The sequence below is a fragment of the Anguilla rostrata genome, chromosome 13 (assembly GCF_018555375.3).
Source record: "Anguilla rostrata isolate EN2019 chromosome 13, ASM1855537v3, whole genome shotgun sequence".
NCBI lineage: Eukaryota > Metazoa > Chordata > Actinopteri > Anguilliformes > Anguillidae > Anguilla > Anguilla rostrata.
Genome location: NC_057945.1, coordinates 17,640,041 through 17,656,909, shown reverse-complemented (window position 1 = coordinate 17,656,909; position 16,869 = coordinate 17,640,041). Strand labels below are relative to the sequence as shown.

The 16,869-nt window shown below is 42.9% G+C and overlaps 2 protein-coding genes across 3 annotated transcripts; both read right to left on the bottom strand.

Annotated features, from left to right (window-relative positions):
* Positions 1–173: 173 nt before the first annotated feature.
* On the bottom strand, positions 174–13,310 carry LOC135237418 (draxin-B-like). 2 transcript variants are annotated; one of them, XM_064304554.1, is made up of 7 exons: positions 13,099–13,310; positions 6,709–7,213; positions 5,637–5,836; positions 3,650–3,770; positions 3,192–3,284; positions 2,969–3,058; positions 174–1,395 (listed from the first exon to the last, which is right to left on the bottom strand). In XM_064304554.1, the coding sequence occupies exons 2-7, from the start codon at positions 7,190–7,192 to the stop codon at positions 1,283–1,285; spliced, it is 1,101 nt and encodes a 366-aa protein (XP_064160624.1). In that variant the 5' UTR covers positions 7,193–7,213; positions 13,099–13,310; the 3' UTR covers positions 174–1,282. The 2 variants fall into 2 exon arrangements, with proteins under 2 accessions (XP_064160624.1, XP_064160625.1); XM_064304555.1 differs by having other exon boundaries at positions 6,709–7,210.
* A 2,191-nt stretch (positions 13,311–15,501) lies between these two features.
* Positions 15,502–16,823, bottom strand: LOC135237823 (transcription factor HES-5-like). The gene is made up of 2 exons (XM_064305315.1): positions 16,713–16,823; positions 15,502–16,600 (listed from the first exon to the last, which is right to left on the bottom strand). The coding sequence occupies exons 1-2, from the start codon at positions 16,773–16,775 to the stop codon at positions 16,172–16,174; spliced, it is 492 nt and encodes a 163-aa protein (XP_064161385.1). The 5' UTR covers positions 16,776–16,823; the 3' UTR covers positions 15,502–16,171.
* Between the last annotated feature and the right edge of the window lie 46 nt (positions 16,824–16,869).

Below are 16,869 nucleotides of genomic sequence, written 5' to 3'. Positions count from 1 at the left end.
CAGGTTAGGTTAATTGGAGAGTCTAAATTGCCCCTAGTTATGCGGATATAGACAATGGATGGATTGAAGGATGGATAACAATGTGGTAATACACCATAGGAAAACTATGTTTAATAATGTGATAAGACAGTCACAGGCTGTCTTTATTGTATGCAGGTAAAAGACTAAAAGAATACCTTTTGAATTACATTTAATGATAAAATCAGAATCACAAAAACACTACTTTAGCAAATCAGAATTTGTGACAAAGACACCACCTTAATTGTCTCTTAATCATTGAGTTTTGACCATGTCTATGATACTGTTGTCACAACTCAACGATTAAGAGACAAATAAAATCCCTATAAAATCCAACAGATCATCCACCCCATCCATACCTGTGACCAATATATTAAAAATGGAAGTAAAACATTTTTCAAAACAATGTCACGTTTACTGCATCCTATGAATTACACAATATGTGCACTATTTCAACTTTTAAACAATACGTTCATTGTTTATGCATGCCATGAAGTATGCCATAAAAATTATCTGCAACATATGCATAAAATGTAATGTGGAAGTGGAAACAACAAATACACATTGTAATATATTAACTGACTTACATTCAAAAAACATTCCTTTTTTATGTAACATTTTACCATAGAATGTATTGGCACCAGCTGGTTTTTTTTATGGCGGTTAGGAACTGTGTACACACACAAGAGCCTATATACAATCTCACTGTGCACCATTAATCTCCAGCTAACCCCACCTCAACACCTACGATACCCACAATGAACCCTCACTTGTGACTCCCGCTGCCTGCCGCAAAGGCCCCCGTAGATTTTCCTACCATACCCCGATGTTACACGTAGGCCCCCAAGAAGGCACTGTGGGAGTTAAATATGAGTTCCTCTGGAGGAAAATCGAAGCCTTCTTTTCGCTTTCAGGCCGACGAAGCATCACAAACACTGCAGCATAGTCAATCTGAACAAGACAACCTACGTATAAAAAATACAGTAAAAAGGACAGTTCTGAAAACCGATCATGTGAATCCATTCTTGTAAGATATTTCAGTGAATAAGAACATGACAGGACTGCGATCTGCATGGGTGGAGACGTACAAGTCCTTTTTGTCATTCCGCCATTCGGTGCATGTATGTGTAGTTACTGTTCTGTGTGTGTGTGCGGGATACAGACTGAGGCGGATTCCTGGGGGTAGGTTTGGCTGTGCTCTTTTTCTTGAATATTTGGCCAGGGGAAGGGCGATGCAGCGTTCCTCCTTGCTCCCCCAGCTCTCTCACACTGTGATGAATGCCCCTTGGTCGGCGTTCGCTGACTCAGGCTCCACGCAGCGCCCCCTCCGCCTGGTCACCCGACGTTTGCGATGAAATTTGGCATAACAGCGAAGCCCTTAAATGCATAAGGACACACCCCCCAACCGCCAAACAGGCAAATATGAATACAATTAGCTGCAGTAAATCAACATGATCATCAGATTCACCCCGTATCCTGCACCTGGGCTGCAGACTGCATACAGTTTGCACTTTCTGCATTAGTAATGGATATCACTGCTGAATCCCATTACTCAGGGCCAGCCACATGTCAGCAGATTCTGGGTAGGCCATTAATCAGCAAGGGAAAGTTTCCCACCAAATGGAATATTCCTCTAAACCAAATTATCCTAAAGATGCTTCATCTCCAGTGAGAACCCAGTATTGTCATGGTTCTGTGTTTTCCTGTCTGTGTTTCCCTTGTTGGGCCGCCAGATGGCGGCACTTCTGTTTTGTGTCCTGCTCCCCCCTGTTAATTGTATGATTGTTTTCAATTGTCTCGTTATTCCATCATTGTTCCCACCTGTGTCTTGTGATCCCCTCTTCTGGTTTGATTGTTTTTTGAGTTCACCTGTGTCTTGTTACCCCCCCTCTATTTAAGTTCTTTGTCCCCTTGACTCGGGTGCTGGTTCCTTGTGTTTGTTTCCTATGTATGTTTGCTCTGATCATTTGTACCTGCCTTTGTACTCTGCCTACCTGTGTTCTGCCCTGCCCGTGTTTTTGAGTTCCTCTTGTTTTCTGTTTTATTAGATAGTTTTTGAGTTTGTGTTTTTGCCCATCGTGGCCTTTTCTGTTCCCTGCTTGTTTGCCTTTTTTTTTTTTTTAGTAAAGTCTTTTGTTCCCCTCCCATTTTTGAGTTGTGTTTTGTCCCTCTGCTTTTGGGTCCATACCCCCCATGAGTCCTGACAAGTATTCCATGTTCTTTCCTGTAATGGACAGAGTTCCACTTGGTTCCTAAAGAGCTCATGTGCTGGCTGCCCCCTCTATGACGGTTTATGAACTGGCAGGTCAGGAAAGCATTTTGTTTCTGAGTTATTTGCTTTCACAAAAACTTCACTCCTTTCCACAGTGATCAGAATCAATGATAAAGAAGGTCTCAACCAGCTGCAACGCACAGTATTGTATCGAGCACGGTTGCATGGAACTCACTTCCAGCTCAGATTGCTAAAGCACACAATAAAGCAAGCTTTAAAAAACAAGTGAAGCAACACCTAAGGGCCTACACCTGTAACCACATTTTGTACATTTTTTATGTATAGAATATCAATATGTATATGAATATGTTGTAATATTTCACTTTGTATGTATATTTAGTTCTTATTAATTTAGTGTATATTAAGTGTATGTGAATAAGAATATGTATAGTAATATATCTGCAAGAAAAAATATTGTTAGTTATACTTTTAAGATTTTTATTTCATGTGGTTGTTTTGTCTGTTGGTGTGTCTTATCTGTTGCCATGTTTTTGTGTTTTGTGTGGACCTCAGGAAGAGTAGCTGATGTTCTGCATCAGCTGATGGGGATCCTAATAAAATCCTAAATCCTAATACCGTAAGTCTTTTGGTACACAATTCAGAGGAAGAATCTTCCAAAGAACGTACTCAGATGCCTGATGAATTTGAATAAAAACGCCTCTGTGTAGAAGCCCTTACCTTCTGTGCACATGCAGTCATCATAGCATTTGTTATTTAGCCCACGATTGTGCGGCCTACACTCATGGTGCCTCAGGTCACAACAGGATCCTGGGGGGGTGGGGGCAGAGCCAGAACAACCAGGGAGAAACCGTCAGCTCATCTTGTCACAGCAGCCAGTGATTGACAGGTTCCATTGACAAATCGGTCAAAGGACTATCTGTGTGGAGGGAGGCTGACTGACCTGAGAGACAGTCCAGGTGGTGGTCACATGGTTCAATGGTGTCTGCATCCACTGTCGTATTTCCGCCACTCAGATTCTTACTGCGCCACTTGTCTATGTCACAGATGTACACCAAGGGAGAGAGGCAAGAGGCAAAAGAAAGGAGAAGGGAAGGGAAGAAAGGAACGAGAGAGAAGCCATGTAGAAAGGCAGGAGAGGAGAGTGAAGAGAAAAAGGAGGGGATGAACATAGGACAAGGGAGCCACTGATAAGTACAACGTATTGTTACAATGCTGATTTTATTACTTAATGTTTCTAAAAGAGGGAAGAACATGGTGTTTCATGTGAAAATTGATGTATTATTAAATTAGGACTCAGGTACTATATGAATGCACATGGGAAAGTATGATTTAAACAGTTGATTGTTCAGTAAAACTGGCTTTCTCTGATTGAAGGAAGTCTGTATGAGGCAGCATCACCTTTCTTTCTGTAGTTTGGCCATGTTTCTGCTGGTCTCATGTCCTCGTAGTCAGTCCAGTCAAAGAGAGCCATGTCCAGAGTGGGCATCACCTCATGTTGCCGCTTCCTCCAGCCAGATTTCTAGAATCACAGACATAACCAAGTATGATGGCAAATCGCCAAGCATCCTCCGCTGCCTCCACCCAGGGTTCACCAACCCTACACCTGGAAAGCCCCAGGGTTTGCTGTGGATTCTTGTTTTCACCTTAAAAATCCACAAAAATTTTGACCCAAGAAACCACATGAGGTGAGCTAACTATAACTAATTGATTTAATTGATTAAAGAAATACTGAGAAAGCAGAAAAAAAACAGCAAACTCTATGCCTTCCAAGAACCTGGCTTGATTACCACTAGAAGACTAGCATTAGTCAGGGGGCGAGGGTGAATAAAAACATTGTGATTCACTCTGGGTTCTCTACTGGCTTGGAATGAGCACAGTGCGATGCCTGTGCCAAATTAATTGTAGATGGTAAGTGAGAACCTGTGGGTGAGGGCTGGGGGAGACAGGGTGGGCAAGAGTGGGACACGACTGGGACAGATGGTAGAGTGGAGGATGGGAAGACATGGGCTTAATGCCCCCCTCCCCAAAACACACACACACACACCTATGTCCTTGCACACGCATAACCACAGGCACACACACATGCATACGCACTCATACACACACAAACATATGTGGATGCACACGCATAACCACAGGCACATACAAATGCACCACACACATAAACGCACGCGCGCGCACACACACACACACACATATGTGGATGCACAAGCATAACCACAGGCACACACATGCGTGCATGCGCGCACACACACACACATATGTGGATGCACAAGCATAACCACAGGCACACACATGCATGCATGCGCGTGCACACACACACACACACATATGTGGATGCACAAGCATAACCACAGGCACACACAGACGCACACACACACACACACACACACACACAACCAGCTCCCAAACAGCTCTCACCCACAGACAGAAGAGAGTAATTTTCTGCATGGGGTGAGACAGAGAGCCGGTGGAGTGAGGCGTGGGCCCGTGGGCAGGTGGCGGGGTGACGCGGTAAATAAAGCAGGCTGATTAAACCCTTCCGGCCGAGTCGCCCCGCTGACTTACACGGCGGGATGCGCAGAGACTCCACAGAGAGACGCGGCAGAGGAACTGGCTGACTGTCGACAGCGCAGAGACGCGGCAAAGGAACAGGCTGACTTAAAAAAATTTAAGGTAACCCTGGTCAAGAGAGTAGCTCAGGAAAAGTAGCCACAGCCTCCAGGCCAGACTGAGCAGCCCAGCAGGGCCCAGCAGGACCAGGAATTACAAATGCTGCAGGACCACATTTCATTCCCTTGGTTTAAATGCTGAACAGGATATGCAAGGGTAGACCAGCTTCAGAGGCACCTTCCAAACTCAGATGATGAAGTCATGGCAGCCGTGCCCTTGCCCCTATTTACCCAGTTCACACTGAGGTTGTGTTTCCTACTCAAAATCATCCACTGTAAAGATCTACAGTACTGAGCGCAGAGACGCGGCAAAGGAACAGGCTGACTGTCGACAGCGGAGAGACGAAGGGTGATGGATTGAGATTGACAGGGACAGCGGATGCTGAGCAGAAAGAGCTGATACGCAATCAGAACAGATGGGTGATGGCACTGATAGAGGACAGGACTGACCGTGGATGCGGGTGATGAAGAGTCAGGTTTAACACAGGGGATGTGAATTTACAAGGAGGATGATTGCTGATGTAGTTTGGCGTTAGATTTGGATGGAGAGAGGAAATGAACACAAAAGGAACTTTGGAGAAACCCATACTCTTTCCATACTCTATTTCTGCATGTCCAATAGTACATTGAAATTATTCAATGTGCTAAAAACTCATGTTTCATTCACATGCGCCTCTTGTTGTGAGTTCAGACACGGTCCCTGTTTCAGGTACCTGAGGATTAGAAGTGGGAGGCTGCTCGCTCTTCACCGTGGTTACCAGGGATGTGCTGGGGCTGGTGCTGTGATCAGTGTCAGTGGGGGAGGGATGTGGGCTGGGTTGGGCTGGGCTCTTTGGTGGAGGCACACTGGAGGGATTTACTTCAAACACATCCCCATGCTGCACCAAACTGGGCTGCAAATAAGAGAAATGGCCTGGAGAGACGCAGAGAAGTTACAATTGCGAATCAATATTTCTTTGTTTTTCAACCAAAGCTGCTTAGATTGAACTGAATTGAATTGATTTGAATTGAACTGAACTAGGTTTAACTCGATTAAACCAAACTTAATTGAACTTAATTGAACTTAATTGAACTTAATTGAACTTAATTGAACTTAATTGAACTTAATTGAATTGAATTGAATTGAATTCAATTCAATTCAATTCAATTCAATTCAATTCAATTCAATTCAATTCAATTCAATTCAATTGGGGAAGAGGAGACACAGACAAAATCAAAGTGAGAAACCCCTCAAGGACTTCATACTGAAGCACCTTCCCATTAACATCACTTAACCCAAAGCATGTATGAGCTGCAGACCAGTACTGCCCCAGCAAACAGAATAATATATATATATATATCAACATAAAATATCTTATTTCATTGGGATAATGAAGCAAAACACAAAAAACCTGACTGGCTCTATATATGGCCCTACACTACACTAACACATAACTACAAATAATAAGCGGATTACTTGGACCATCAGGGCCATCACCTTCAAACATTATTGACTGTACTGTAACCATATCTGTGTACTTGTAATAAAATATCCATCCTCTGTCATGCCAATAAAGTTTACTAAATTAAACTAAATTGAACTGAAAGATGGCAAGACTAAGAGAGTAGCAGAGGGAGAAATTGAGGATGCTAGAAAGAGAGATGCAAAAAGGAAAAGAGATATAAAAGGAGATGGATAGGTAAGTAGAAATAAGGCATGAGAGAAAGGACATATTTGTGCCTTGCTCGAAACTGCCATGATACCTGAAACCACACCTTGGGGACCCAGCATGCCTGAGGCCTCACCTTTAGCGTGCCGGGCCTTGTTCCGGCGGCCGCCCTGTTTCCTGCGCCCATGGTGCCCAAGTCTCCTGTCCTTCCGAGCAGCCTCAGCCTTGAGGGGGCGGTGCTTTGCCCTGTGGGACTGGACTCTGAAGCCCGGTGAGGTTCCCTCCCCCATTTTCACTGCCCGCCCATCCCCTCCACCCTGGCCCACATCCAGCTTCAGGGGCCTCAGACCCCCCCGGCCCATCCCATCATCCCCGGGACCCCCCATGGGGAGCAATGGCTGGCGGGAAAGTGATGCGTGACCCAGCCTGTTGCTGTGCCGACCGTGACGCCTCCCGCCGCTCTGTGCGCCGGGCGCTCGACTCTGCTGTGCGTCGGGATTGGTGGAGAACACCGGGGTCATGCCCCTCCTGGCATTCCAGGATCTGGGCTCGGTCCTCTGCGAAATTGCCAGGGTGCCAAAGAGGAGTGCTGGCAACAGGCACCAGGGGAGAGCTGTCATCTTTAAACACCGCGCCACCTGCTGGGGAGAAGCTGACAGTATTCTAATGCCCTGTCACATACTGGCATCTTGTGGGAAGAAAAACATAAGTCCCTTTCACATATTGAACATGAACATTAGCATATTAGCATAGGATTGCATATTAAGGAGTTCCCTAGCACAATAATCCATAGTTAACCTAACCTTTCATATCTGTACATAACTGTGTGAACTTACATTACCTATACTAAAAGCAGAAATCTGTACTCATGACTATAGTTGAACTGATTTGTAGTTGTGATTCACAGTGAGTCATTTGTGTCAACTCCGTTCCCATATAACAGACCAGAGTGAAATGAGCAATATGTCACTGCCTAGTAGACAATTCTTCCAGGTTGCTTTTTTCTGAAAGAAAATTTCATTCACATGGCTTTCGTCACATACTATCAAAAGGTTTATTTTACATTATTACAGTATTTGAGATGGAATCACGTAAATCAAATTGTCATTGAAAAAACAGTATGTTTTCAGGTGCTTATAACATATAATCTGTTACTCCCATCCACTGTTCATCCCCTGCTGATCTCAGCTAGTCCCATATCTACAGCATAACTTACACTGCACATATAAGCCATAAGACCCTCAGATAAATGTTTGTGTTTTATCTGTATTTATTGAGAACCTTCTACAACAAAAATAAAAAGCAAAATTTTATTATAGCTTCTATGGAAATAATCCACTGTGTTGCAACATCATTATGCAAAGCAGGGTAATGCAAAAACACTTCAGAGCAGTTTCATAGCCGGGGCCAATTTAAATATTGCCCGGGGCAAGCAGTTTAGATTAAGAAGTGCTGATGCATAGGTTTCAACTGTCAGCTCGAATATAATGACCACAGTTGGACAGATAGGCAAAAGAACACACACACACACACGCACACTCAGCATGAGAAGGATTTATTTATTTTATTTATCCTTTATTTTTTATATTAAAAAAAATTTAAGGTAACCCTGGTCAAGAGAGTAGCTCAGGAAAAGTAGCCACAGCCTCCAGGCCAGACTGAGCAGCCCAGCAGGGCCCAGCAGGACCAGGAATTACAAATGCTGCAGGACCACATTTCATTCCCTTGGTTTAAATGCTGAACAGGATATGCAAGGGTAGACCAGCTTCAGAGGCACCTTCCAAACTCAGATGATGAAGTCATGGCAGCCGTGCCCTTGCCCCTATTTACCCAGTTCACACTGAGGTTGTGTTTCCTACTCAAAATCATCCACTGTAAAGATCTACAGTACTGAGCGGTAGAGGCTGAGATTACTGGTGTGTTTAATCACTGGAAACACGCTCACAGATAATTACAGCGAATGATGAGAAAACAGCCATGCAGATATGATGCATGCAGTCACACCGATGTGCTCCTGCAAAGCAGGAGCCAGCAGGAGATACAGCAGCGTGCCGAGATGCATAAAGCAGCCCCCCCCCCGAGTCGGACCGTTCACATGACAGCTGGTCCTTTGAAAAGAAGCAGGGCCGGGCTGATAACAAAATGGACCACGCGGGCCGAAGCGTCCGCGCCTGATAAGCAGCTGCCCTGCTGTGCAGAGCGCGCCGTCCGCCCCAAACCCCCCCCCCCCCACCCCACCACACCCCACCACACCCCATGTGGATCACGCTTCGCCCTGGCGGTGGCACGAGACACCGCTGAGACAACATCTGGCACTGGCAGAACGGTCGGGGGTTTGCGCGACTGGGCGCGAGTGAGACAGGGGGGCACAGGGGGAACTCTGCATCTCTTCCAGCACTCAACCATGAGGCAGCAGGCCTAGAGTGAAGACCTGCTACACAAACCTGGAGAGGAACCTCTGTCTTCTCCGCATTTTTCCGATCTTCAGAGACAAATTAAAAGCAACGCCATCTCAGCATGAACCCACAGTGAAGCTGATATGCAGCGAGAATCATCATCATCATCACAATGATGACAAGACCAAGCTGCTGACCGAACGCTGAAGAGAATTCCGCCATCCTTTCTGAGCAAACTTCAGCCTCCTTGAGGCTGAAAGGTCCAGACTGCCAGCCAGAGTAAATTAACTCAGCTCTCTGATTGGCTGGCGCAGGTACGAGGATGTAAATAAGAACGGTAGGTGGCCGAAACCGGCTGAAAAAAAAACAGTGGTGGGGCAGCCGCTCTGGAGTGCAGGGCTCCACCTGCTGAAGCCTCCTGCCACAGCTACCGCTTAATGATCTGACATTTCAGCTACATTTCTTAATTTACTCAGAATTTGCGCATACAGCCATAGGTGGGAGCAAAATCCTGAATACACACTGGCCCTCCAGGAGTTCCTGCTCTAATGTATTTAATACACATGAGACATGCACAGGAAGCAGATGTACACTTCCATCTCTGAGAGGGAAAGAGACTTTAGAGAGATTGCAGCACATTTCACATTCAGTGAACCAAACATTAACGTAGGACATGCACAACTAACTCACCAACCCCAGACTAAAATTTATGGTGAGTAACTTCTGAGTGAGGGGGGTGCGTATCATGCATATGTAACGAATAGCTAACGAAGCAGAGCAGAGACACAGATGGAGCAGGTTCCGTGGTTCATTATACAGGGATGATTGGGAAAAGGACAAAGGATTTTTGCATGAATCCAATGCGGCTATTTATTTAATCTCTGTGTATAACAGGGCACAGAATCCCTGAATCCTGCCCTAATTTTATCGGGGGGACAAATCAGACTACGGCAGGCACAAAGAGCATATTTTGTCTTCCCATTCCATAGAATTAAATAATACAATACAGCTCCACAGTGCAGTTACAGCAACACAGAATTCAAACTCTGACTGCAAACTACAAGGGACTGCTGGTCGTGCTGTCTCACTCTCTAGTGGGATTAATAACAATGATTTCACATCGAAACTGATTTCTGTGCAGTGCGAAATGCGCATCAGATGCATGACTCCTTCTGAACAGTGAAGGTGTTAAGAGTGCCATAAGGAAGAGCCATCTGGGAGAGAGAATGCTGAAGGTGAGAGAAAGATAGCGGGAGAGAGAGAAAGAGAGGGGGAGGGAAACAGACAGTGTGAATGGTGGCGAGAGAGACTGTACACAGTTATCACAAATCAGACATCCACAGACACTGAAAGATGCACAGCAGGAGGACAGCTTTTTGAGTAGAATGATTGATTCCAAATGGAATAAAGCAAACTTTTTACCAAATTAATGTCTGAGATTAAGGGAAATATGTATTTTGTTCTTCATTTTAGCTACATTTAGAAAAAAGAACAAAAAGACAAAGGAACAGAAAAGTGTCAAATTCTCTACAAGAAAATGAACCTTTTCCCTTATTTAATGCATTAGGACAGCGATTAATACTCGGGTTTGAGGTAGGACTTGACTCTGTAGGCAGTACTGATGGTTCTTATCCCTTCTTTCAGTTATGCACTTTATTCTTTGTTAGCCAATCAACAACCTCCAATTTAACCTCTGATTGCTGTTCTCATCTGGCTGTCAAAGTCCAAACTGCACATAGGAGCACAGCATTTCTGTGGCCATTTCAGAGTTTAATGAGCCTTCAGCTAAATTCATTCCTCAGAACATGTTCTTACTATTATTGTCTATTTACCACTACCACTTTCAATGCCTCTTGTTTCTTTGCTATCAAAGAACGCAACCATAACTTCTCTCCATATTACACACTACACTGCACTCATTTAGTAACAGCAGACATTGCATAAATAGCTGAATCCTGCATTAAGTGTCTGAGTTTGAGATATATCACTCATAAATGCATGGATTGGTCCCTGTGTGGGTTCTTACACTCCTTTCATGTAACTGCCTGCCTGCCCCTCCCAGTGAAAATAAATAAATAAATCTCTCTGTTGTAAGGTTTAATGAGTGCTTGTGGCCAAAAGCTGTATGTACTCAGCCATTCACAATTATCATATTCACTCTCAGCCTCTTAAAGGTGATTGTAAAGGTAAATCTGTGAGTGGTTTCAGACTATATTGCACGGGGTTATTCAGCAACAGTACGAGAAATCAATTGCATTGCAATATCGGCTTATATCAGTCCAAACATTTCCATCTATTTCTTTGTGGTGGTTAAATGTGGGGGGGGGGGTGTCATTTTGTTATTATTTTTTATCCGTTTAATTATCAAGCCTCCGTTTGCACTGAACGAAAAAAAAAAAAACAGAAAAATCTCTAGCGCTTCCAAAGCACAGTTGCCCACTCCTGGTACAGAGGATACAACTTAGGCATGCAACTAGAAGACTGCAGGTCTGATTCTGATTCCCACATTAGAGGCTGTTATTCGCCTGATCATTTTGTTCCCTTTATCTTCAGTCAATATCCAGCTGTGTAAACAGGTGATACTGTTTATAAGATCCATTCGATATTGAAAAAGTTAGTGATCCTAAGACCTTTTCATTCCTGACCCCCCTAAAATGATGACTGTGACTCAGGACCACATCTTTAAAATAAACAAATGCACCTTCATCAATCATCCACTAGACACCACAAAACTATACACTGAAGAACTGAAGCACATATAAAACCTGATGTCACACTGATCAGTATCTGATTCTGTATGTGTTTAGAACAATATATATATGCAATAAATCACAGTGTTCCTACTATTACTGAGGATGTGTAAAAATGTTTATTTAACCAGGATTACTTTATTTGCAAATTTAATTAATGACATTTGGGGATATAATCAAAGAGACACATTTGTTTAAATTTTGCTAACTGTCAGGGGTGAAATGAACCCCAATCTGGGAAGAATCTAAGATAAGGCACCCTTATTTTAGTGTCCAGAGCAGGGCCGATAATAATGGCAGAGATTAATCAGAGGGTGAAGTGCTCAGTTGATGTGACCACTGCCACTCGCTTTCCTATCACATGAATGCCTGTGCACATTTGTACATTTGTTCCCTTTTCACATTGAATGTGTTTTTTCCAGCACAAATGCATTTCCCATTTTCCCCTCACCCCTCTGCGTGGTGGGGGGTAAGCTGGGGAGGCTGTTTTCTTTGTAGCCCAGGCTTGTGAAGAATTCACAGCACAAATGTGCCACTTAATTGGTTTTTTCAATCAACACATCCCTGAAGGTGATGACAGAACAAATGCCAAAATTTCTGCTTTCAATCCACTTATAATTGTGTGATATCCAACACAGTCACAGCACCCCTCCCCCTTCCAACCCTCAGCCCCCCAAACACATACATAAATGCAATGCACTTCACATGTGAGAGACAGCCTAGATTGCAGTATGCGGACCATGTACATAATTGTATATATGTATGCATGTACACACGTGTTAAAAAGGTGATGGTACATTAGTTGATGTCTATAAATCGTTCAGGGCTGAGGATACGTTTCCTTACGAGAACATGGTTGATGTCAAACTGCACTTCGATAAAAGCCAGTGATCATCCATAATCCTGGTGATAATCATCATTTCATTTTTTTTGGTACAACTCGAGGTAATCGCATATGCTATGTCTCGTGCTGATCTACTCGTGTCCACATGATGTGTTTACTTGCCCACCTGACTGTATACTTTCATTAATGTAACAGATAAATCAACTTTCCAGAGTTAAAATGTCCTCAGACTAGTTACAATGTGTCCAGTACAATAGTTACGCTATTTGCGAGGATTCTGAAGATAGTCACTTGTGAAAGTTAAACATTACACCGCTTACAAGGATGACAATGGTGATAGTAAAACGACAGTAACTAAAATCAGCAGTATGACAACAATAACAATTATCATAATAATAATTACAGCGCTTACAACGACTACAATGGTGATCGTAATGTGACAGTAGCCAAAATCTGCAGTATGACAAGAACAATAATAATAATAATAATAATAATAATAATAATAATAATAATAATAATAATAATAATAAACTTACCCTTGCGCTTTAATCGATTGTTTGTGCCGGTATTTGCCTAACACGACTGCCTAATGAAATAATTAGATCCAGTTCCATAAAGCGGCCGAAGAGGCGAAGATGTTTGTGTGTGAATGGTTCGCTAACGTACGAGTTGCGGTTTATGCCTACGACTGTGGGATTGTTTATAACGGGAGTCAAGCTCCGGGCAGGCAACTGATGTCGGCGGGGGAAGGGGGGTGGTGGGTGATAAGATAGGTGCGGCACGCGGCACGCTTGGTGATAGGATAGGCGTGGCACGGGCTCAACGTAGCCTGAGTATTTCAAGTGTGAATCACAAACTTAATTACAGAGATTTTTATTGTATTCTTTTTTTTTATGAATCGCCCATAATACATAGTTACTACAGGAGGCTACTATCAAAATACTCAGTAACTTTGAAAAATGTGGACCCATGACAGTTGAATGAATAGCCTATTATATTTTATTTTGTTGTGCAGAATTACATCGTACGTAACATTGCTATTTCTGAGTTTATTATGTCAGCACACAAACACTATTTTAACAAGGAACTGTGATCAGTGTACTAGGTCTAATTAAAAGACTCAGTTAGTGTCACTATAAGTCATTCAAGATAATTGCAAAGTGACTATCAGACACTGTCTGGTGGCAGTGTAGCATAACGGGTACAGGCTTGTAACAGTAAGTTTGTAGGTTTGCAGTTGGCCACTTGCACCATTGCCATTGGGTGTGCTGTGCTAATGGTCAGCTTGGGCAGTAAGACCCATCTGGTGTGCAGGCGCATTGACTCACAGGTCTGCACGAGCCAGCCCTCCCGTTCCGCCGCACAGTGTTTGCACTCCCATGTCGCATGATGTAATTTCGCTCTCACTGTATAAGCAATTAAAATTCTCCGCGATGTGGCGGAGCTAAAAATTTGTGTCATCTCATGCTCCGACCGGGTTGACGGTCATGTGGTGGTGATGGTGGAATATTCCGGATTTCAGCATGGACTTTAGCTACTCACTGGAGTCTTCATAAATACATTTTCCTGCACTTCTCAACGTGTTTGTCTTACTTTATTTTTTAATTCAGATTGCATTATTGCTTATATTGCATATACAGTCACACAGAGAGATTCACTCTCCCTGGCAGACTTCCTTTGCAGTCCTTTGCACACAGCTCCCCACCTTACAAACAATACAAACAAGCAGGGCCCCCCTACTATCCCACACACGCACATAGGATTTCACTACCACACAACCATAAAACAACAAGCCCACACATCTTAGAAACAAAAACTTATAAAACTTTAAGTACATGCTGCCATAATTGTACATATAATGGAGATTCTGAAGACATAATGGTTGGCTACATTATTTCCCTGCTCATCTCTGTTCAATAATTCAACAAGGCACAAAGGAAACCTGTTAAAATCACAGAGGAACTTGGCACTTATTCATTGTGTGACTATGACACCAAGTGGTGATTAGTGGAACGAGACAGAGAACCACTCCATGAAAAACGTTGACAGTGATTCCTTTAGTTTGTTTCAGAAACTTACTCAGAAAATCAGAAAATCTTGGAACTTCTAAATCTTCTCTTAATGATCGCACGCTATAAGCCCTACAAGGTTAGTTGTACCTATGTCTTCTGAAAGACTGACTGTACATGCACATTGCTACATGGCAGGTCTTTTCATATTTATCAATGGGTAAATTTAGTACCAATTTATCTAATTTCCATTCTAGAGTTTATCACAAGCCTATAGCTGGAACTACCAAGCACATTGCAATTTAATATCTGTTACCATCACATCCTCACACACGTGTGCGCACACAGATATACACAAACATGGAATTACTCCCATATACATGCATACGTGCACACACACACATGCACACACAAAGACACAGTTATTGCCCCGGATTTTCTCTAATCTCGTTAGAGTGGCTGATTCCTGATTTTCCCAGTCATTTCACCACTCGCTGACTTTTCAGAGCCAGACAAAAGAAGTGTGCTGCTGTGCATATCACATTAGACATGCTGTGCAATCTCCCATTAAGGCAGGAGAACCAACCCTACCCCCCAATCAGAGACAGTCAAGTGTAAAGCACTCATTCACTGTCACTTCAGGAAAAGAAGGCATGTGTGATTTTTCCTGATGTGGGGCCTGTACTCTTGCAACCTGCATCACGTGAGATGTCCATGAGAATTTATTGAAATTCTCAACAATAAAATGCTGTCATAATGAGCATGTTATTTCTGAGAAGTGTATGGTCAACTTTAACAGAGAGTATTTTAAAAATTTTACTAAATCCATTTTTCTATATTTCTCTTCTTCAATTTCAGTAGGAGTTTGAAATTAAGCAAGGAAAATTAAATACATTTGACAATTTATTTATCATTTCTTGCATGAAAATGAAAAACAGAAGTCCTTCACAGAAGGTAACATCATCCAATTCTTGAAAAAGGTATTCTTAGTCAAATATAAACTGTGATAAATGATCAGTACAATTGATTGAATTCATATCCAAGACATGCAGACATTCATAGGTTGTACAGTGTACATTACAAGACCTTTATAAAAGACAGGTAGAGGCAGTATAAGCACTTAAACATTTCTCAAGCATTTACATGCTAGAAGATTCGATCTTGCCTTCTCTTCATGGAGGAAACCATTTCTTTTTTTAATTCACATAAAAATAAGATTTCAAAAAATCCCATTCAGTCTGTAATTAAAAATACTAACTCAATGTGAGTAAAAAATCTTTTCAAACGTTATTCAAAACACCTTGTGTTGAACTTCTCATTTTCATACTATGAAATAGTATTTTTTTTTAAACCTTTAAAAGGCTACATATAATTGACTTTGTCATAACTTTTTCATAAATTCTTACGAAAGAAGAATAGAAAATATGTAAACATATGTAATTTTAGCATATACTTCATTCTACAAATATTGTTAACCTGTTACACATGCAGAAAAGGAAGATAAACACTTCCTACACACTGAGAATTACTGTCCAGGCCCATATTAGACAGGTCTCTTCAATTCTGTTAGTCTGAGTGTCCAGTGAGAGTCTGCAGGACTCTACCAGGGCCTCCAGAGGGCGCCTTTGACTGGAGTCTCCTCTTTGCTGGTGGTCTGTCTGGCTGGAGAGTTCAGCTGAAGAAACACACTCTGAAACTCAGTTTGATCAGAGGAAGGTGGCAGGTTCTGGAAATGGTTCAGGAGTCTTCTCTGGGATTGCGACATCACTTCCTCCCTGGACAGGAAATGCTCGATCTCTTGGGCACACCTGGAGTACCCCTGACTGACAAGTGAGGAGGAGGAGGAGCTGCTCACTAGCTGCTGCTGCTGCCGTTTGAGGAAGAAAACTGCCATCTCCAGAATGTCTGCTTTCTCCAGCTTGGAGTCTGGCTGCTGCTGTAGAAATGCTGGTCCAAGGAGAGACTTGAGCTGCTCAATGCTGCTGTTGATACGATCTCTGCGCATCTTCTCCACCATCGGCTTTCTCAGCTGCACAAACAAAACAGCAAATCTGTTAATAATCTGGATCTAGAAAACAACATGGCTGAAGCTAATGAAAAATAATATGAGTATTTCTTCAGAGATCAAGTTGTCAATTTACCTTGTTGGTCAGAATCAGGTGCTCCTTAGAGTAGGTCAGTGCTGCAGGTACTGTAGGTGCCATGGCTGGGTGTCTGTGCTGTAGAGGTCTCTGTGTAGAGTGAGTGTGATCTGTGCTGGCTTCACCTCTCTTATTTATAGTCCCAAATCTCCATACC

What these genes read in the sequence shown, in the direction of transcription:
- LOC135237823 (XM_064305315.1), bottom strand. Translation starts at nt 16,775, where the DNA reads ATGGCACCTACAGTACCTGCAGCACTGACCTACTCTAAGGAGCACCTG. An exon ending in ACCTGATTCTGACCAACAAG is followed by an intron (nt 16,601 to 16,712) that starts GTAAATTGACAA and finishes TTGTTTGTGCAG; the next exon opens with CTGAGAAAGCCGATGGTGGA.
- LOC135237418 (XM_064304554.1), bottom strand. Translation starts at nt 7,192, where the DNA reads ATGACAGCTCTCCCCTGGTGCCTGTTGCCAGCACTCCTCTTTGGCACC. An exon ending in CTCCCACTTCTAATCCTCAG is followed by an intron (nt 3,771 to 5,636) that starts GTACCTGAAACA and finishes CTGTGATTCTAG; the next exon opens with AAATCTGGCTGGAGGAAGCG. An exon ending in CCACCTGGACTGTCTCTCAG is followed by an intron (nt 3,059 to 3,191) that starts GTCAGTCAGCCT and finishes CCACCCCCCCAG; the next exon opens with GATCCTGTTGTGACCTGAGG.